The sequence below is a fragment of the Epinephelus moara genome, chromosome 17 (assembly GCF_006386435.1).
Source record: "Epinephelus moara isolate mb chromosome 17, YSFRI_EMoa_1.0, whole genome shotgun sequence".
NCBI classification, from domain to species: domain Eukaryota; kingdom Metazoa; phylum Chordata; class Actinopteri; order Perciformes; family Serranidae; genus Epinephelus; species Epinephelus moara.
In genome coordinates, this window is record NC_065522.1 from 28,857,696 (window position 1) to 28,880,327 (window position 22,632).

Genomic DNA, 22,632 nt, shown 5'->3' on the forward strand with positions numbered 1-22,632 from the left:
GATCTAACTTATTCTGACTCGTCCAAAACCTCTAGACGTCTTGTCAAATAATTATTAAATTATGAAATACTTGGAAGCAGTAAAACTTACTTGCCGAAAGGCTGAAACAACCTGAACTAAACCAGTGGTTCCCAACTGGTCCAGCCATGGGGTCCGGACTTCTTCTTAACCACATGGGACCCTCTACCTTCGATTCAATGGCAGCAATTCATATTTTTATTATATGTACAAGTTTGCACACTAGACTTTTCCTTTTTCGTACTTACCACTGAGAACCACCAGAGGTCACCATTCACCCAGGCAGGTGGGAGGACACCAACAGCACCCACTGACTACATTTCACACTGCTTTTTAGGACATTGACAATATACGATCGATTTTGTTCCTCATAAGACCTTGGAATCAACAAAGCTTGTTCCTGTTGTGTCTTATTAAGTGTCTGCCTTTTCTTACTCATGTAGTAGCATACGTCACTGTCGTGTTTACCCCCTTCAACACACATTTACTCCATGAAAGCAGCTTTTTTTATTTGCGTCCTGGATCCATACAACTCCTCACCCTCATGTCTTTGTTTGTCTGTACTATGTGTCTGCCATGTGCTGCAGGCATCAAACATGGATGTATAAAGAGAACTGGAAACAGTGTTTTAGGCAGAAAGTTGCTCAATGGTGCATGAAGCCAAAAAAATTCAGCGCTCATGTTTAAAATCTCTTGGATGATCGGCACTGCTTCTGGGCTGAGTGGCCCATAGAGCAGGGAAGCGAGAGACTTCTACCGGCCGAGCCAGCTACTACTGATTTAGCGCTCTGCTAACTTGAAAGAGCATAAACTTGTGATGCTCTACCAGACTTTTCAAAAGTCATCGCATCAGATGGATCAAATCCTGATAGTGAAATCACTCATTTCACAGAGGGTTTATCCTCTGATTTACAGACGGCTCTTTCGGTCCATGGGAAAAAGTCTTTGTGGGCCCTAGGTGACAGACATAGTTCCACTGTTTGGCCTCTACAACAACTGGCTTCAAAGCCTGGTGCACTTCCTGGAGGCAAATGATGAAATGCTACTGTGACGATCCCTCTACTCCACTAGGCGTGCCTGTTTTCCCGGTAGTTCTTATGGTTTCAGGATGCAGGTCAATGCAGAAGGTCGTCATTTACCCCAGGAGCCTGGTGTGCTTCATGATATAAAAGCTCATCACCTTCCAACAGAAGTCCTCTCTTCCCTCACGACGCAGCTGCTGTTCTTTTGCTTTCTCTACAGACATTTCCACACACCCATACATGCAGACATGATTACTGACTTTCACGCTTGTTCCATTATTTATTATTATTTTGTAAATAAGTAAGCTTTTAACTATTTGTACACTTGTCTCGTCTCATTGTTGCAGCCTAAAGGCCAGTTCACACCAAAGGTTCCAGACGCAACGAAACGGTTTTAGGACATTGCAGATAAAAGTTGCAGTGGTCTGAGTTGCATATCAGCTCAGGTCGGCTCATGCAGTTGCAAGAGATTCAACCTGTTCAATCACGGACAATGCATCGCAGGCCATCTCGAACCTTGTAACCAATCAGCGGCAAGCTCATGGTTTTTTTAGTGTACAGCTGGGTACCCACGTGGACAGTATGTATGAGCGCACGCTGTGGCTGTTGCACACACAGTAGTAAACATGGCGGACTTTTGGACAGAGGAGAGAGAAGATGAGCTCAAAAATGTTTTGGAGGCACTACCCTGTTTGGATAACACCAGTTTAAAGAGCTACTGTACTACACAATGCCAGAAGTTATATCGTGGAGCAACTGGGATGCAGTAGGTTGTTGCTATCTGGGGTTTGTTGTGCTGTTTATGTTACGTCATAACGTAACCGTTGCTGTCGAAATGACAGCAGTTTACGTGATGTCGCAAATGGCAGTCTCAGCTCAGTGCCTCAGTGTGAACTGTACTGTTGCAAGACATTGCAAGGCCATTTAGTTGCAAATAGGTACATGTATTTGCAAGTTGCAAGTCGTTGCAAGGGGGATCTTTGGTCTGAAGGCTGCTTAAGAGCACCATCACTCTTAAATTCTTTCATCCACCTCCTTGAAAAGGTGTTAATATCCAAGTCTTTTATTATGTTTTATAATGTATAGTAGTACGTGTCTTCAGTAAATGTGTGTAGTAATGTGGGCTGGCATGTTCTGGATCTGGATCTCACATGTCTAAATCAGAAAATACTTAATTCACAAAAGGCCTAATTTGGAATATCCAAACAGAATATGCAGTTTACATCACTCACGTCAAATTCAGAATATTGTCATATTCGGAGTAGTAATGGAATATTAGAGTGCGTGTAAACGTAGTCTCTGTCTAAAGTCAAGAAAACTGTCTTACCTATAAATTTGAGGGCGTAGGTTTCAAGAAGTAAAAACATCATCCGGCTATAAACTGTAGGTGGGAGATGTCAACAGATTAACCCAAGGAAACACTGAACGTTTGACCTAGGGAAAAAAAACACTGCTAAGAACATTAAACCCTTTGAGACGTCTCCTTAATGAGTCATATTTAGAGGATATTAAGGACCCTGGAGACACAGATATGCTCCCTTTCATTACCATCAGAATGCCACTAATAGCTGGAGTGTTGAACAAAGTGACTTCCTTGTGCTGACACGTGTATTTTAGACAAATAACTAAAACTTAGTGATAAGGGAGAGTTTGTGACCGACCCTCCTTTTATCAGTAGAGCCCTCTCTCTATCTCTCTTGCCTTCAAGACGCTCCCGCTTGCTGCTCTCTTTTCCTGTCTCTCTCTGTCTCTGTCCGTCTCCTGCTGCCGGCTCAGAGGGACACGTGTAGTGCTGCGCAGCACTTCCCTTGATTCACCCTCCAGTCTCTCGCTGCTCAAATCCCACTGAGCCACTAATGGCTTTAAGCCCTCAGAAATCCACAACACTTGAGTTCCGGAACACCTGGGTTAAAATTCCGAAATACGGGAATACCGGAGGACTTTGCTTTTTTTTGGAGCTGGGAAGATTCGCGGACTTTACTATGTGTTTGTTTTTAACTTTTTATCCTGTACTAAAATTGGTTGATAATCATCTATTGCAAACACTGTGTGAGAGTGGATCCTTAATTTTCCATTAATGCGGGAGGAATTCTTCTGGAATTACTTTTGGATATAACTTGTTATTTCTTTGTAAACGTGGAAAGAATTGAAACACAATTTTGGGGATTTCTCTTTGGATTTGGAGGTGTAACACGCTTCCAGAGGAAAGACATCAGACTGACTCAAAAGTAGACGTGTGTCTGTGTGTGTGTGATTAAAGACCTTATGAAAGCGTGTATTGTTTATATGTCTGCGTTTGCCTGTATTTGTATGTGTATTTTTGGCCATGCTGGAAGAAAAGAAGGCCCAGGGGTCTCGGCAACAGGGCTCAGCGGACGCAGGTCACCCAAAAACGTCAAAGATCAACAGCAGCACATGGAAAACTGACCACGTCTCAAACAGCAGCAACGTCATCAACCCTCCACGCCGGTGAGGACAAATATTTTATTATCTTTATTACTTTAAGAAACTAGCTAGCTTAAATGTTCCCTGTTGTTGAAAAGATAACACAAAAGCAATGAAATGGATTTAAATAACAACATAAGACAATGGGATTGGCAGGGAACGTCTGTCTCAGTCATGTAAACCTGATAACTGTTGCTAAAGTCTTTCGTCCACAGTGAGTTTGAAGTGACCACATTCTCGTGTGGCCATGTGTGCCTATGGAGCAATTAGCAAGTGTGAAATAGTCCTCTGGTATTAACCCTGGCTGGTCCTGCTGACCCTATAGCTAAAACAAGAAGACAACTGTGTCTATGAGTGTTACTGATGTATGTGTGGTTGCCTCATCTGTCTAAGACCAAGGCTTTTAAAGTTTTCCTCAGCGCTGCATATCACACATACTGTCTGGGCACGAAGTACCAACACAAACACACATGTTGCCCAGATTAAGCTTTTTGCACCACGAAACAGGAAGCGTTTTTAAAGATTTAGCTTTAAAGGTAGAAAATGTTGGAAATGTTGTTGAGTTGTGTACAAACATTATTGAAATGTTTCCAGTAATGTTCAAACCCAGAGAAATCTGTAGTTCTCTCGACCAAGCATAAGCCTGTCGGGGATCTTATGTTTTGTCGTGTGTTTTGCGTATGTCAGTGTGTGTATCTGTCTGTCTGCAGCTAATCTCACAAACTACTGGACCAATCAGCCTAATATTTTGTGTGAGCATTTATGACTGTATGCTGACTGTATGCTGACTGTATGCTTGTGGTTGTGGTGATTCACAGATGTTGAAGAACCTGTTGTATACTGTCGTTAACTGCTGACTCCTCACTACTCCTAACTGGCCGGAAGGGGCCGCAAGTTTTTTGGAAATCGTCTCAGCTAAAGACAACAAGCCTTACCATCTGTTGGTTAGCCTTCGTCGTGGCTCAAAAACTGATGTCCATAGAAGAGTCTGGTCTCATTTTGAATGGGAGAAACTGCTGATTATTACTATACCCGTTACGTTATGATATCAGCTCCGGGTTAACCTTGAATTTACCACATAATGTCAGCTATAGTAGCTAGTCGATTCGTCTAATGCTAATGGTAAGTTAGCAAGTTAATGTTGCCACCACCAACAAAACCACTGAAAATTGAAAAACCGAACAACTTTAAATTCTTGCGATGACTTTTTCCACTTCTGGTCTTTTACCTTCAACTGGTTCTCTGCATCTTTTGATTTCATTCATTTTAGATCACCCATGCATCCATCCATTCATCCATCCATCCATCCATTCATTTATTCATTCATTTGCTGCCTGCTAAAGTGCCGAAGTCTCTGACCCACTCTGCAGAGGCTTAAGCCTCTTAGTTACCTGCAGTGGAGGAAAGTAACTAAGTACATTTACTCAAGTACAGAAATACAATTTTAGGGTACTTGTACTTTACTTGAGTATTTCCATTTTCTGCTATTTTTTATACTTATACCAGGGTGTCTATATCTATCTATATATATAGGGTCCTTATAAAGTCCTAAAATGTCTTAAATTAAGTTTTCTTAATTCAGATTCGCTGGGTCTTAAATATTTTCGGTCACATTACTGTGAAAATTTCTCCAGCCTGACAGACCCAGTGACTGTTTTCGATCATTGGACAGACCGACGAATTGCAACAGTAAGTGCGTTTCCATTAACCCTAGAAATGCGCAAAACCTAAATATCTCAATAAAAAACTGGTAATGGAAACACCTACATTTCGAGAAAACTCTCAAATATCGAGGAAGAGTTTTTACGCTCTCATAAGGTGGTTTTTCAGACGTGGCAATATATAAGTATATCGCAAAAGTGTAATGGAAACACTTTTTTCGCAAATATACGCCACTGGACATTCAAGTCCTCTGTGAATTCCTTGTTGACGATCCTCTCCCAGAAATCCTTTATCCGTGGTCGCTGACACACATAAGAACTTTGCCTTTGGAATACCACTCGCTGTCTTCGTCTTTGATCGTAGACTACTGCAACATCAGCAGTGGCAACTGAGATGATTGTTCCAGCTCGCAAGAGATTTGGAATGTCCATCTTACTTCTGCAAACAAAGTGGAGTCTCGCGGGACGAAATTTTATGAGAATTACGGCTCCTACGCAAAACACCTTTTAATGTAAACACCTGGAAGTCGCAATTGTACTTTGTCGAAACTTTAGATATCGCATTTATTTTGCGGAAACTGTAATGGAAACGCGACTAATGACTAGCATTTATGACAGCGATAAGATTTTGTGTTGTTTTTGCATTAAACACATTAACCTTAAAGTCACACAGTCGTTGTAATTTTTCAGCACTGTTCAGTGTTCAGAGAACTGACATCAGTGTGTTCCACTACAGGTCATGTCCCGTTACTTTTAAAGAAAAGGAGTCGTGTTTTTTTAAACTCTTAGAAAAACAGCTAACAGTGATTATTTCTTTGAGTTTTAACTATTCATTCATTCATTCAAAAAAAAAAAAAGTTTTTCCTTGGACAGCCGAGACCCTGGAGGTGTTTATTACTGTGTGTGTGTGTGTTAGTGTATATGTGTGTGTGTTACCATCTCATGCCTGGAGGCCATTATGGGCCTTGGCTGGGTTTTGATGGGATGATGGTGTAAAGGGAAGTAAACACTGTGTGTGAGCGTTGTGTGAGCTGAAGTAGAAGAGATGTGAAAAATAATGGAGAGAGTGATGGGGCAAGATTTAGGAAATAATCTAAAGGTGGAGAGAAGAAAAGAGTAATTGTGCGTGTGTGTGTCATGGAGAGATGTTTTTATGGTGTGAAATAGCTTTGGTCTGAAGCAAGGCTTTGCTCTGAGCTCTCTGTTGCTGTGGATTTAGACGGCTGGATTTAGGAGTGTGAGAGAGTAAATCTGATTTACCTCTGTGTCCTCCTTGTCTCTATTTTCGGGTTTTATCGCGGCTCTGTCATCTGATGCTTGTAGCACAAATCATATAAAGTCTGATTTATACACACACAGACACAGACAGGGTTTTGGGGTGTTTATATTTCTCATCAAGATTGATATTCATGTGACGTCCTGTCGTCTATATTTGAGCATTTCATTTCGATCTCTGGCCATCACCTCTCTGTCTTCCTGACACACATTGGTGGCAAAGGTTGAAATCATTTTGAATCCAAGAAGCTAGCAAACAGCTTGTTAGCCAACAAGTCCTCTACTTACACAAAGTAGTGTGACGTATATCGGTTTTACAAGCTTCACATCGGTTTACTAGCTGTCACCCTGTTAACTCTACAGTAACATTACATTCACCCCCAACCTTAAGGCGGATTTATAGTTGTGTGTCGGCAAGGCCTATGCCGTTGTGAGCATTTCTACTTGTGTGGTGCCTGGTGTGTCTGTGTAGCGCTGCTGTTACACCACCAAATGCTAGATGATGTTGGGGTTTCTGTGAAGTGTTGTAAAGTTTAGTTGATTCAAAACACACATTAAACACACATTAAACATGGCTTAATAGACAGTTTCAAACACAAATACATAAATCAGCTTCACTATAACTCGCAGCATTCACAGACAAACACTTGTCTTTATCTGGACACATTTTCCCCCCAAATATAACATGCTAACGTTATTAGCACAAGCCTATGGCATTTTACATTGTATAGATTAGCCTAGCAGCTAGCAGACTTTTCCTCTACTCATATGAAGCCAGACAACAGCAACATTTAACAAAGGTAACGTTGCAAAATTCAGCTCAATTACAACTCACAACATTCACAGAAAAAACAACTGTCTTATACTAAACATGTTTTCCAAACAAACATAACATGCTAACGTTATTAGCACAAGCTCATGGCATTTTACATTGTATAAATTAGCCATGTGGCTAGCGGAGTTTTCCTCTGCTCATATGAAACCAGGGACAACAGCAACATTTAACAAAGGTAACGGTACAAAATTCAGCTCCATCAAAACTCACAAGGTTCACTGAGAAAACAACTGTCTTATACTAAACACGTTTTCCAAACAAATACAACACGCTAACGTTATTAGCACAAGCCTATGACATTTTACGTTTTATAAAGTAGCCTAGCAGATAGCAGAGTTTTTCTCTACTCATATGAAGCCAAAATAAATCCCACACAGGACCAAAATGCCATTTTGTGGCGGCTTTATTGTCTTCACAATTTATTGATTCATGTAAGTCAAATAAAATATGATAAATGCTTCCTTCCACTGGGGGGAAATTTGTTTTGTGGCTTACAAAAATAAACAGGAGGTCTGCGTCACTGCGACGTGTAGTTACATTTCCGGGGAGGTGCACGTCAAATCTACGCAGAGTCTACACAGCAAGTACAAGGTCAATTCAACGCCAATAAATCCCACTTTAGGGATCACAGTGCTTTTCATCCCTTACTTAACATTACTTAATTACTTGATGTTACTTGACATTACTTAACGTTACTTAACATTACAAATTGCAGCCTGATTTTCAGTTACATTACTGTGGCTTTTTTTTTTTACACTTTAAACTGGATGGCTCTTTTCGTCATTTCAGTAGTTCGGCGAGCTGACTTGCTAACCTTGTTATTAAAATGATCACTAAACACTATACAAAAACGTCTGGTATTAACAATATGTACAAAACTAACTATGAAAAGTGAAGTAACAAACTTAAGCACATTTATCACTAAGGTTTGAGGCGAACTCTACTGTAGAGTTGACAGTGGAAGGTGGACTATTGCACACAGTGTTTTTGTTAATTATTGATCATTCGGAATGCTGCTTTGTCACTTTCTGACCCGCCCGAATTTTTGATATTTTCTATTAAGCTTTACCAAACCTGCCTAGGACCCGTAGGTGAGTCGTCCCATGGCGCGAGACAAAAGCCTGGAGTGGCAGCTGGATTTCATTCAAACCCCCGCAAACCTACACCACAAAATGAAGCTTAAAACCAGTAGTTTTTAGTTGTAGTCTGTGTTAATTGCCTTCATAAAAAAAGTAGTTTCTGTTTACAATGCAAAACAGAATCTTTAGGTTTATAAAACATTTTTTCAGTTTCTGATTAAATGTCCCGCAGTTAAAGGGGTGGTGGTGTGTCTGACAGTTCATAAAACTAAGTATGGATGGATAGATAGAAAGATAGATAGATAAATAGGTATGTAGGTAGTTAGATAGATGTAATGAATATTAGGTCAGAAAATACCTTTGTTCGATTTAATGTGACTTCCAGTATAAACCACGGCCACTTCAGCCTTCGATCTGAAAACAGACACAGATACGAATACAGATAATGGCGTCTCGGTGTACCTCTATTACACAGTAATATCATACATAGTTTTTGAGCAGAGCAGCTTTAAATGTTACGGTCTTAATCACTAGTAGTGGATGCCAGTGTTAGGTCAGATTTTGGAAAACACCGTGGAAGCCCTTTCAGTTCAAAAACACTCTGACCTCCACAACAAAGTCACACACTCATTTAGCTGACAGTACACACACTCACCATATGACCAAACACCTCGTAAATTTTAGAGGGTCTCTGTTTTTACAACGTGACAGGTGTGATCGACACTGTGTGTATGTGTATGTATGTGTGTGCGTCTGTGTGTGTGTTAGAAAGTGCAGCTGCTGCTTTCCCTCGGTTTTGTTTCCCCCTCTCTCCTCTTCTTATTTTTGCTTGTGATTTCTTCATCGCTCTTTGTCTTTAACACACACAGTCCTGCCTTGTTTTGTCAGTGTCCTGTTCTCCGCTCACTGTGTTCTCCCCCACCTGTTGACCGTTAACACTTTAACACCACGTTCCACGAAATCTTCCTCCGGTCTCGCTAATTATAACTGGTTCCATTGCTTCCACTGTCTTAAGTTTAGCATTCCAGGTGATACACAGAAATGTTTTTGTCAAAAGTAGGCCTACACCAAAGGAAAAAAAGGTATTGTGAAATGAACTGCAATTTTAGTGGGAATGTTTTTTTTCTATTTTATTTTCACTGACCAAAATCCAGAAATGGTGATGATGTGATTTTGGCTGCTTTTGATGCTTTATAGGCTGGGGCCTCTCCGTACCACAACAGAGTGTCATTTATAACACATTTTACCTTAAAAAAATAAAGCTTGAAGCTCCTGTGATTTGGATATTACACTTGGCCTGATTGGAATTTTGATAATATTTCGACTAATTGTGCAGCCCTAGTGAAAAACATCATTTTTTTCCCAACAAGAACAAAACTGGTTGTTCTTTAGTTGGTTGTTCTGGGTTTCCAGCAGCTTTTTAACCACCAAACATGGGTGTTTTTTAGAGACCCGTTATAGTTTTTCACTGGGCATTTAGCCACGAAAAGCGCCAGAATTGTGCCGTTAAAAGTGATTGTTTTTAACTGAGACATTGCTGTGTTTCCAGTAGAGCTTAGATTCTCTGCCCGAGCCCGAACCCAACCTACCCTGGAAATCCAGAGTTCTCGCAAGAGCACAATTTGAATTTGCGAGTCACTCTGGCAATCAGTAATGATGCTCATTACCCATGCCGTTGGAGCCGAGCTGCACCAATCACATCGGTGTATCTGATATAGGCGGGCCAGAGGCGAGCTAAACAGATGACGACAGCGCTGCGATGACGAAGTCTGGAATCAGTCAGTAAACATTGCAAGATGGCTACGGATGAACACCAGTTGTTTGAAACGGCTTTGGCCGCTACAATGAACGAGTTAGACTTGGCTTTTTTTCTAAAAGAGGAACAGAAGACGGCGCTCGAGTCTTTCCTTTGCAAGAAGGACGTTTTTGCTGTTTTGCCGACCGGTTATGGCAAGAGTCTAATCTACCAGTTAGCTCCGCTCGTAGCGCTCTGGATACATCACACCGTGTATTGTTCTGATTGGTCAGAGTGTTATCCAATTGCGTGCAGTGATATTTTCAAAGGCATGCTTGGTGCTGCCCCTCGAGTTGGGCCATTTGCATTACTCATGGCCAGACCCTAAATCTTTCTAGATTTGGGTACTGGCTGCGCACATGTGAGTTGTTGATGGTGACAGCATGTGTCTCGGCTTTGTCGAGTGTACCAAGTGCAGCGCGATGCTGGTATATGACAGCAAAAAGATGGGGGCCTCGACACTTAAGAGGCACATGACGAAGGCTTGCCATGGAAAGAAAGACAAGAGTCAGCCTTCAATGCCCACGTTCGTATCCTTTAAAAAAATGTTGGGTTTAAACTGGGCTCAGGCTCGTAATTACAGTTAAAGGGACGGGCCTGGCCGGGCTTGGACAGAACATGCACAGGCTCAGGTGGGGTCGGGCTGGATGATTTTTTGGGCCTGATCTAAGCTCTAGTTTCCAGTGGGGATTGTGCCCCCTAAACTGGGTATTTTAAGCCAAAACATGACCTTTTCATAACCATAGGCAAGTGGTTAACCACAGCATTGTTAAAACATAAAATTCTAAAGTATCCACTACATAATAACTTATTAATGTAACATATCGATGGTTTGCAGAAATGTACAATGCCAACGTTTATGTGGCCACAGGGTCTGCAATCCAGACTAGCTCCCTCTCGAATGAAAGATTAAGTTCATTTGTTGACCACTTTCCCTCCTCCATATCCAAAGTCTTGAGTATGATGGGTCTGATTTGGTAACTAAGATACTGAGAGCTGCTTTGAAGGAAAATCCCCTTTGAAAGAGTTTCATGCGTTTAAATGTAGATTATATAATCTCAGTTTAGTTTAAAAGGAGAAACTAAGACATCAGCTTACATGTATGGTGTTTTGGAAATAAAGTCACTTCAGTACAGAGTTGTACTAAATCACACACTTGTGAGCCGTTGGTGTTGTGCGTTTGAGCCGAGCGCTCTCCTGACGATCAGGTCACTTTGTGTTTGACTCCATTAGCTCATCCAGTTGTGAAAAGAGTTTCTGGGTCAAGCAGCGAGTCCAGCCTCAGAATCGGGTTATTAAGTGTGACGACTGTGGACAGGACGTCATCGTACGAAGCTGCAAGCCAGTGACATGATTTCTAAATTGTGTGTATGTGTGAGAAAAAAAGGAGAAGATAGAGGCAAGAGAAAAAGATAAAGTTTAGGTAGAATAATAAAATAATTTTTAATGCCTGTGTTTAAATTCCAGCGTCAACGTTTCCTTTCTTAATGCCAAATTTTATTTCAATGCTGAAACGTACTGTCTCTGTTTCAGGTCCACAGACCGTTTACAACCTAAAAGCCATTCAGAAATTTAGTCCTCTGAGACACCTGACTGGATCCAATCAAGTTTTTATGGCAGGAGATGAAAACCTTTTGACGGTATGCGTATATATTTTTAGTCTCCTAAAATAGTGAAAGTCCTGACGCTCACTCCCCATATCAGTTGATACAGTGTGGATTATATTGTGTGTCTGAGACAGAATACCTCGGTGGTGATGAAAACTCTCCTCAGCTGTAAATGAAGCTGAGGCGTGATGATGTAATTGGAACTAGATCCAGTCACATATTCACGCCGTGCTACACGATGCAGTATCACTGTCACTGCCAGCTGTCCATCTCATCTGAGCTCCTTGTGAGGTCGGAGAGAAAATGTTTCTAAGATTTTACATGAGGCGTTTTAGACTGATGGTCGGGTAATTGCATGTAGTCACGTACCCTGTGTGTGTGTGGTGTGGCGATCCTGGTAATTGATCAAATGCTCTGGTGAAAATCTACTTTTAGTATCAAATATCCCCCATCCTTGCAAATTTGAGATACTTGTACTTGACTTGAGTCTTTCAACTCCTCCAACAGCCGTTTAAACTCCGTCTCCAGTGTTGTAGTCAGGTCTGAGATGTTAGTAGCCACTAACTCAAGGTCTATGATCTTCTTTCTGTGTGTTTCATTCGTTATCTAGAGCATGGTGATTGCAAGGCGAAACTCCTCTCTGGGAGAATTAATTTCCGCCCAAAACATCTGGGACACTGTAGTAGTACACAATTCCACTTTCATGGATACTATCTCGGAGCACAGGCTACGTATTGCCTCTAAAACAGTCGTATCCTCTTGCGCCCCCCAAACCACTACCCTTAATCCTTTCTCGTACTTGCATTTCAGAGAGAAATAATGTACAGTTTACTGCACTATATTTATCTGACAGCTTAAGTTTCTTTACAAATTAAGATTTCTCAACCCAGTCGGCAGTAAAAAATTTTGGCATTGTACATTTTTGCAAGCCACAGATGGGCTACGTTCCCTTTGCACATCATTATATAGCAGATATGTTTAAACTTTATGTTTCACTAATGCTGTGGTTAATGTTTGGTAAGGAGTGCTCCAGCAAAAACGTGAGGCGCCTAGAGCGTAGAAATGTAAGGTGCGTTGCAACGCAAAACACACAAGCAATTTTTGTTTAAAACAATTACAAAAACCGCCTTCAGTTGCTAAAACACTTTCTGTTTGATCGGGGCCTAAAGATGGAAGTGGTCGCAAGCAGCCCCTTTAAGGAGGCAGGTTGGGGCGTTGGATGGGTCACAAAACACAGGACTTTCCCCAGGAGACCAGGTACATCGTCAAAATGTTTCTGTGCTTGCCCAAACCTATCCTCCCTAACTTTGTGTCTATAAGTATGTAACGTAACGTTAAGTACGTAACGTCATTTGTGGGGCGCAATTTCATAGGATGTCATGCGAACCATTGTATGAGTATACGTCGAAACTAACCCCACATTCAGTTTCATTTGATGTTTCACCTCTCTTTATTAGTGTTTTTTCAGCACTGTGTCTTTCGGATGTCTACTGCTTATGGTTGGACATCTGTTGATCACCTTTTTATAAAGAACAGACCTCACCTGAGCGCTGTGGGGGTACACGCCCAGAAACATCCCGAACACATACTTTGTTTTTTAAGGAAAATTCTGCATAGTATATGTTAAAAAAATCAGTATCTGAAGTGTTTACATTGTTGAACATTAAAAAACAAATAAATCCGAGAAGGCAGACCGTGTCAAGTTTTTACAAGACTGAACACTTTAATTGTAACTTGTCCTAAAAGACTTTATGTAAACTAATAAATGTTCAGTATTTATCACCAACACATCACATGCACCTACTGCAGCACACTGAAACATAAAATTATATGTCGATGTCACCACTATAAATATCTCATTACATCTCCGAGCACACAGTCCAAGGACAAATAAACTATTTCCTTCTGTCAAGACTGTGTGTGTGTGTGTGTGTGTGTGTGTGTGTGTGTGTGTGTGTGTGTGTGTGTGTGTGTGAGTATGTCATTAAAACACACACACACACACACACACACACACACACACACACACACACACACACACACACAAACAGATGTCCGGGCCTTGTGGTGCTGAGTGAGTGCAACTCTCTGTTTGAGCTTGCAGTGATTTATTTTCATCAGGTCTTATTAGACCATCTGATAACTGCTCCTCAGAGGATGGCAGCAGCTCTCACAGTATGCCCACACACACACACACACACACACACACACACAGAAGCATAAACAGTGTGTAAACGTGTGCACAACTTCAATGACACACAGAAACACAGATGTTGAATCAAACATTTTAGTTTTGTCTGGGTTAGCACCTTTAAATCCTCATCGTCTTTTAAAGGGGAGCTACGCCCATTTTCAAAATTCATGCATGTTATTCCTACGGTCTAACATTGGCAACCAATTCGCGCTGTGATAGCCAATCAGCATTGAGATCCTCTGCTGATATATGACACCGAGGATGTACCGGCAGAAGTGATTGAGAGATTTCATGCACTAGCTGAAAGCTAAAAACTCTTTCCAGTGTACGTGCCAAGCGAGCAACTCCATTGGAATGAATAGGCGCCATCTTGGCATCTTGGTACCATCTATCTAGGTATTATTATAAATCTTTGGCTGTAGCACTCTAGTTGTTGGATTTGAGAGACTCGCAAGAATTTGAACGATAGAATGTTTTGTGTTGACTCGTGTTAAACGCGCAAGAAATCTCTCAATCAATCAATGAACTTCCGCAGGTACGTCCTCGGGGTCATACGTCAGCGGAGGATCTCAAAACTGATTGGCTATTGCAGTGCAAAGTGGTTGCTGAAGCTAAGATTTTTCAACTCTCAGGAATACACATATGGACTTGCTTGAGTTTCTTGAAGATGTTTCGCCTCTCATCCAAGAAGCTTCTTCAGTTCTGAGAGTTCTTAAGAAACTTATTGGATGAGAGGCAAAATGTCTTCAAGAAATGCAAGCAAGTCCTTTTAAGGTCATGGAAAAGTTTTGATTTTTTTAAATGTGTGGGAACAGGAAATATAGTGCAGTAAAAAGTGCAATATGTACCTGTGAGAGATGGGATGGGATACAAATTAACAGAAAAGGGAAATACTCAAGTAAAGTACAAGTGCACTCCACCACTGTTTTTGAGTTTATTTTTTATATTTAAGTGAATCAAAATAACATGCAAAGAGAAGCTTATGCAACAATATTAATAACTTTAAAGATTCATGAAAATTTCATAATAAAACAGACACTAAAATTTCCTTTAAGACTTCTAACCAGATTCGTCCCCTCGTCCTCCTCCCTCCCCTCTCCTCGTCTCCTCCTTCAAATCGTCTGTCAGAAATATCAAAACATATTAAACCGCCATCGCTGCTGAGAGATTTATGACCTGCCATGTGCAGCAGCAGGGTTTGCCCGGTGTGTGTTACGGTGTGTACTCCCTGCCCCCTGTACATGATGATTTAAACCCATCTGTCTGTCGCTGGGCGTGTCACAGACAACACAGGGACTGCCATAACTGCATTATCTGGAAGCTGTGAGGCCTGAAACGACATGTTGGGTGAGGGTGGGCAGCTAAAAGGAGTGATAATTAGGGTTTTAAGGTGTCCAACAGCACATAATAACATCTGCAAAGTGTCAATAGATCATTTTAAAAATCTCCAAACAGGAAACAAGCACATATAAGGTCAAACTAGCACACATTCGTAGAGTATAGTTGTGATACTCAGGAGCAACATGGGATACAGAATATATGTCCTCTCACAAGTGAAAATTCTAAATCATTAATTAATGAAACACGCATATTCCACACAGTAAGTGTCGATTACTGTCGTAAACTTGGCCCCTCTTCCCTACACTGCTTGTTGTACACACACGCAGAGCCTACACCGTAGCCTACGCATGTGGCCTACACTGTTGTGAGCATCTATACTTGTGCGGTGGTGTGTCTGTGTCACTCTGCAGTTACACCTCCAAAACACTAGTCGGCAGCAGAGGTTTCTGTTTAGTGCTGTAAAGTTTAGTTGATTCAAAACACACATTAAACACACATTAAACACACATAAAACATGGCTTAATAGAGACAGTTTCAAACACAAGTACACAAATCAGCTTCACTATAACTCGCAGCATTCACAGACAAACACTTGTCTTTATCTGGACACATTTTCCCCACAAATACAATATGCTGACGTTATTAGCACAAGCCTATGGCATTTTACATTGTATAAATTAGCCTAGCAGCTAGCAGACTTTTCCTCATATGAAGCCAGGGACAACAGCAACATTTAACAAAGGTAACGTTGAAAAATTCGGCTTAATTACAGCTCACAAGGTTCACCGACAAAACAACTGTCTTATACTAAACACGTTTATGCAAAAGTTTAAATCCTGCTTAAGGCAATACTTTAGCAAGCTAACTAAGCTAATTGCAGGCACCTACTTGTCCAACTTGCTCCTCATCTTCATTCCCTCTTTAAGTGCTCACCAGCAAAAGTAAAAGCCAGCCTCAGATTTACTCTCGTCTTGGTACGAGCTTTGTCCGCAATTTCTTTGCTGCTAACCTGGTCGCTACCTTTTTGGTTAAGTCCTGACTTCACTTGCACACTGTTACTGGTTGGTGGCTACACAGCACTGCTCAAAGGTTGCAGCCCGCGAACGGCTGTTTATGGGCTCTTACTAGAAAAAAAGACAAACAGTCATAGGGCAGAGTCTCTGCAGATTAACACACTGCCATGAACTTCTAGTGGGTCATATCGGATGAATAAGAGGGATTACTTTTGTATGAGTCTATTGAAGTGACACAAATCGGTGCCTGGAAATGGGCCTGGCGGCTCCCGATCCTGTCCTCCTTGTTTCTTCTAAAAAGTCTTCTGTTGTCAATTCAGTATCTTAGGTTCGGCTGGCAGGTACTTAAAAAGGCACTGGAGAGAGGCAGAATCTGATGCAATCGAGTTTATTGTGTTTACAGGCAACAACACAGACAAACTCATGAGTCAACCTCCGGAGGACGACTGACTTCTGCTTTCGGTTCTCTGGCTTATATGCTGGTGGAGGTCGAAGAGATCTCCACCCATTTCTGTAGTCCTTCCCATTTCGATCCGTTTCTACTGGTGGCAGACTTTGCCTATGTTCTGGCTCAAACTGGAATCTGCCACCAGTATTTCCGGACTCGCTCTCACTCTATTTTTTAAAAACATGTGATCTCTGGGGACTCTCATGCTACAGTCCCTCGTGCTTCCGTAATACAATCATTTGAGTGTGTGTGTGATCTTTCTTGTATAATATAACTCTTAAGTGCATTAGGTCATACAATCAAGTGAGTGTAATATAATTCTTAAATGCATTAGGCAGTACAATCAAGTGAGTGTTCTCTCTTCTTTCACACAACACGTGGTAACTTGTATGAGTGTCATTGTAAGTTCACAACATCATGTAAGTGTAAGTTGATGCATTATATCATTACACAGCGCGTGATAAGTCATATGAGTCAATAAGAGTTCACAACTGAGATGTCACTAAGAGTTCACACAGTTACATTGCATATATGAGTCAATAAGAGTTCACAACTGAGATGTCACTAAGAGTTCACACAGTTATATTGCATATATGTATAAATGCAGTATTAGGTTTTTGTAGAAGTTTACACATAAACATGTGTGGTCTTAGCACCTGATGAGGGTGAGGGTTTTGACTTTTACACTACACTATACATTGTTGTACATTGTCTATACATTTTTTAGCTTCATACCACTTGTTGGACATCCGTCTGCTCTAGAGCACAGACATTCTCCAAGGCCAATGATCCAGTCCTCAATGATATATAAATCTGAAAGCACTCTGGGATTGAGACCAGGCCAGACAAAAAATGTAGTATGACAGATTATCACATGGCATTCATAAGGTTCACGTCTGTGGGCACAAAAAGACCTGAAATATTCTCTAAAATTTATGAAAAATCAACATTTTGAATGAAAGCATGTCCTGTGACTATTCCTGTAAACTGCCCAGTACAACCATTGTGGTGCGCTTAGTCGGCTGCAGGCCGAGTGCCTTGCTCAGCAGCATCTCGTCATGTTGGGAGGGTAAAACATTCCTAGGTAATCTTCTCTGCCCGGTTTCTCAGTTTTGCAGAGTCGAGGAAATAGGATCCATGTTTTTTTCTGGAAAGATCCCGTGGTTGAAGACAGATACTAATTTGAGATTTCACATTCTCTGTCAGCGTTGGCAGCAGCCGCTGTCTTTCGTCACTGATCTGGGGTCAGGTTACCTCCAGGCTGAATTGTTGAGATCATTAGAGAGGATCTGACCTTGTGTTATTGGGCGGGGGAGGTAGATGTTGCACATTCATGTGGGGACATGGACATCTGTGTGTGTGTGTGTGTGTGTGTGTGTGTGTGTGTGTGTGTGTGTGTGTGTGTGTGTGTGAGAGAGAGATATGGATAAACATTGTTCATCATTAGCATCACAGCTAAACATCCTGGGTGTCACTGCTGCAATGTGAAGCTGGTTTCACACTGTCACACGGTAACCACACCGACAACTACACCGGCAACCACTTGCCTGCTCAAGTGTTCCCTCAAAAAGTAAAGCGTTTTAAAAGCTGCTGCTGCTACGGTCCATGCATACTGTAGCATGTATGGAAAGTCTAAGGTGGAAAGAGAACATGTCTCCGCCCTTCCATGCGCCTATATGGAAAGCCTAAGGTGAAGAGAACACACCTCTATGCCCTTCCATGCACCTACGCAGGCCAGGGCAGTTTAAATAGGGTGCTCTGAATGAGATTTGCCAATTGGTTGCATAGAAAGGAATCATGTGATCTATCAGCTGACTCTTTTTCATCAATCAGCTGCTTGTCAATCAGTTGGGGGCCGAAGACTTGAGACCTGACTTGCGGTCATCGACATAAGAGAATAGGCCCAGAGTCACCAGCAGAGCTGCATCATGTCGACATTCATTCAACTCCTGCAATACGTGCAGCACTGCTCTGCAGCCACCTCTGAACAGCTTATAGCAGTGATCCACCGCAGGAACAGGACAGCACCTCACATTCACATTGTCACCAGTCCTTATTCACTGTAAAGCACATGTCCTCTCCTTCTCTCGGCAGGTCTGCTCTGGCATATTGGCATATTTAGATAAAGAGCCTCCTGGCTGAATGGTGCTGTCCAGGATTTAGCCAAGTTTTGTTGAATCAAAGTAAGGCTGGGTGATGTAACGACTATGTGTGATATATTGATATATTTTCAAGCAAGATATAAATTTAGACAACACCCTTCATATCGATATAGGGTCAAGTTGAGTTACATAACCCACACCAGTGTGCATCTATCCTCTCTGACACTCTCCGCACAGCTCCGCCCACTCACACAAGTTCTCCAGTAGCACTTTTTAGAGCCATAGCCTGACGTGCACCTCCCCAGAAATGTAACTACATGTCACAGCGACGCAGACCTCCTGTCTATTTCTGTAAGCTGAAACTATTTCCCTCAGTGGAAACAAAACTTTTATTTACTTTAATTTCACAGATAAGAAACAATAAATTGTGAAGACAATAAAGCCTCCACAAAAATAGCATTTTAAGTCTTATGTGTGATTTATGAGCAGAGGAAATCTCTGCTAGTCGCTAGGCTAATTTATACAATGTAAAATGCCACAGGCTTGTGCTAATAACGTTAGCATGTTGTATTTGCTTGGAAAATGAAAAGTTGTTTTGTCGGTGAACCCTGTGAGTTGTAATGGAGCCGAATTTTGTACCGTTACCTTTGTTAATTGTTGCCATTGTCCCCGGTTTCATATGAGTAGAGGAAAAGTCTGCTAGCTGCTAGGCTAATTTATACAATGTAAAATGCCATAGACTTGTGCTAATAACGTTAGCATGTTGTATTTGTGGGGAAAATGTGTCCAAATAAAGACAAGTGTTTGTCTGTGAATGCTGCGAGTAATAGTGAAGCTGATTTGTGTACTTGTGTTTGAAATTGTGTCTATTAAGCCATGTTTAATGTGTGTTTTGAATCAACTAAACTTTACAGCACTTCACAGATATCCTGCTGCCGACTAGTGTTTTGGAGGTATAATTGTCGTACAGCTGCATATTTTCAAACAGGGGAATAAAATCCCTGTCTTTGCATTTTATTTTGATCACAGTCTGTTTTTATAAAAGTGCTTGTGACATCTCAAATGTGGCTTTGACTTGCAACTGAAAAAATGTAGCCCATTTCGTAGAAAATCCTGAGATGGATGTCATGTATCACCAGTCAGCCTGTAAAAACCGAGATATGAATTTTAGTCCATATTGCCCGGCCCGAAATCAAAGAATTTTACAGTTCCTGATATCCTGTTCGAAGCTGCTTATTTCCAACACCTGTGCGATGCTAGCAGCATGCTAATTCAGCTGGTGCTCATTCATTTCTATCTTTCCTTGATGTTTACTGATGTTTACACCATAGAAATAGAAGTAATGGATGTAGCTACCATGACGTCACACACTGGTTTGTGGAGTGCTGTTTTGAAGTCTCAAGTTCAGCATGTCAGCCGTCACCATCTTGGTTTGTTGGAGCCGGAAGTGACCATATTTGGACGAGAGGTTGGAGCTGTGGAGGAACGAGGGGTGGATCTGACTCACAGACTGCAGCAACCGGTAGCGACACCTCGCAGACAGCCTGTCAGTCAAGCCGCCCCACCCTTAAATATGCTTAATTTGGGCCTTAGTAAAATGTAAACGGGTGAGTTATTAAAAAATTCATCCCCTGTACAGTTGTCATGACAGTTGAAATTAGCTAGAGACCAACACAGATTTTTGTACCAGGATGTAAACATCTTTATTTCTTGGTTGATTATGTTGCCCAGTAGTTGATGAGAGGTTACCATCTCCGCCTTAATGAGCTGAAGAAGAGGTTGCTCTGTAGGTGAAGGAGGGTCTGCGTCGGGGTGGTGGAGGCTAGCACTAGCTTTAGACATTAGCGTCTGCTTGAGTGCAGGGCTAGTTAAACTTTGCACTGCGACTTTAGCTGACCTCTCCTGCGTCCTACTCGCCATGACGCCCAAATGGGTTTACAAAGTGTAAGCTACAAAGCCATGCCACCAGAATATTAAAATGTCGTGTTGTACTGAAATTAATATGCCAAAATATACGGTTTACTCTGCTTTGAAGCCAGCCTCAAGTGGCCATTAGAGGAACTGCAGATTTTGGCCTCGGAGGTTGCCAGTTGTGTTTACATTTGAAAACCTCGACCTGGCTAGCTAGCAGTTAGCTGGAAGTCAGCAGCAGGACAGTTTACAGACTGGTGAGTTGATTTCCTTGTCCTGATGAGTGACTCGCAGCCACACGCCACCACCGTCCAATGACAACCAGAAAAAGCACCACCATGACTTGCAAAATAGACACAGAGAGCATAAATTTAGCATAAATTTAGCACAAATTTAGCGGAGCTGACAGAGAGGCGACTGGAAGCGTCCGCACCTACGTCACTTATAATTACTTACTAATAATACGTTTCATGTGTACTTGTCGAAAAAGGTCAAAGAACATGACATTATACTGGACAACTTTGGAGGTATGTAGTGTGTGTGTGTGTGTGTGTGTGTGTGTGTGTGTGTGTGTGTGAGTGAGTGTGTGTGTGTGGTAAATTAAATCAAATTCACACTCAAACCAAATTTGTAACAAATCCATTTTTATGTCTAAACCTGTGTGTGTGTGTGTTCCCCCCTGAGGTCACCGCCATGAGACCAGGCCTCCGTCAGGGTAGCGATGACAGCCGAAAATAAACGTCTTTTGGCTCAACCTCCCCTCCCAGACACACTCTTGCACACACACACACGGCCGGAGAGCTGCCAGTCAGCTGTTGTGTTGCGGTCAGGTGTTAAGCCCTGTGGTCCTGGGGAGGGGATAAAAGGGATATATTATTAATTTGCTGCAATCCCCAACAGAGAATGATCCTTTAATGAAAATATTCATCATCACCTTTTGATAAACTGTTGATTCAACAGTCTGTAAAGTCAATAGCTGTTTATTATCAAAGACTTAGGGCTCACACGCTGGCTCAGAGTACGGGATGTGTCTGGTGGTGTGTCGCTAAATCCAACTGGGGAATCCGGAAGTGTTTTGGTTGGCTCAACGAAATCCTCGCTGATTCATGTTTTTAATTGCAGAGGGAGGCTTTATCGCCTTTTTTTAGAGCTCATGTACCTCCGTCAGAGATGAATTCAGAATCAGTAGAATCAGACACAAGTACACCAGTGCACTGTGTACTAAAGTTAAAATAACACATGGCAGCCCATAATTTAAAAATAAATGAAATTAGTAAATGAAATATGTGTAAAACCTTAATTCCAAAAAAGTTGTGACGCTGTTTGAAATGTAAGTAAACCTGTATTTAATTTAATACAGTACAAATGTTCAAACTCATTCCTTTTCCATAACCGCTTATCCTGTTGGGGGTCGTGGGGGGGCTGGAGCCTATCCCAGCTGACATTTGGCGAGAGGCGGGGTACACCCCGGACAGGTCACCAGACTATCACAGGGCTGACACATAGAGACAGACAACCATTCACACCTATGGACAATTTAGAGTCACCAATTAACCTGCAGGTGACTGGGAGGAAAGCAGAAGTCCTGGAGAAAACCTACGCTGACACGCAACGTGCAAACTCTGCGCAGAGGAGCTCCTTTACCCTGAGTTCAAACCAGTAATGCTCATGCTGTGAGGCTACAATGCTAACCACTGCCTCACATTGCTGCCCTAAGTTCAAACAGATAAAGTTTATATTAAGTTATATTAACATACTTTTTGGCTTTTCTTTGTAGTAATCTTATTGAGTTTTTTATACTGCTTGTTTTAGAGCTGTACATTTTTGCTCTATGTTGTCTGTCTGTAACTTATGTTGCCATTGTGGGCCCTACATGAAATGCATTT

The 22,632-nt window shown here is 41.7% G+C and overlaps 1 protein-coding gene across 12 annotated transcripts in view; it reads left to right on the top strand.

Annotated features, from left to right (window-relative positions):
• Positions 1 to 2,691: 2,691 nt before the first annotated feature.
• The window catches only part of LOC126404574 (uncharacterized), a 65,733-nt gene continuing 45,792 nt past the window's right edge, over positions 2,692 to 22,632 (top strand). For 9 of the 12 annotated variants that reach the window (XM_050067902.1, XM_050067907.1, XM_050067909.1 and 6 more), the window contains exon 1: positions 2,693 to 3,509. In XM_050067902.1, the coding sequence (XP_049923859.1) occupies positions 3,367 to 3,509 (143 nt within the window). In that variant the 5' untranslated portion in view covers positions 2,693 to 3,366. Of the gene's footprint in view, positions 3,510 to 22,632 lie in introns of all 12 variants that reach the window. The other 3 variants (XM_050067903.1, XM_050067908.1, XM_050067911.1) reach the window with 1 other exon arrangement.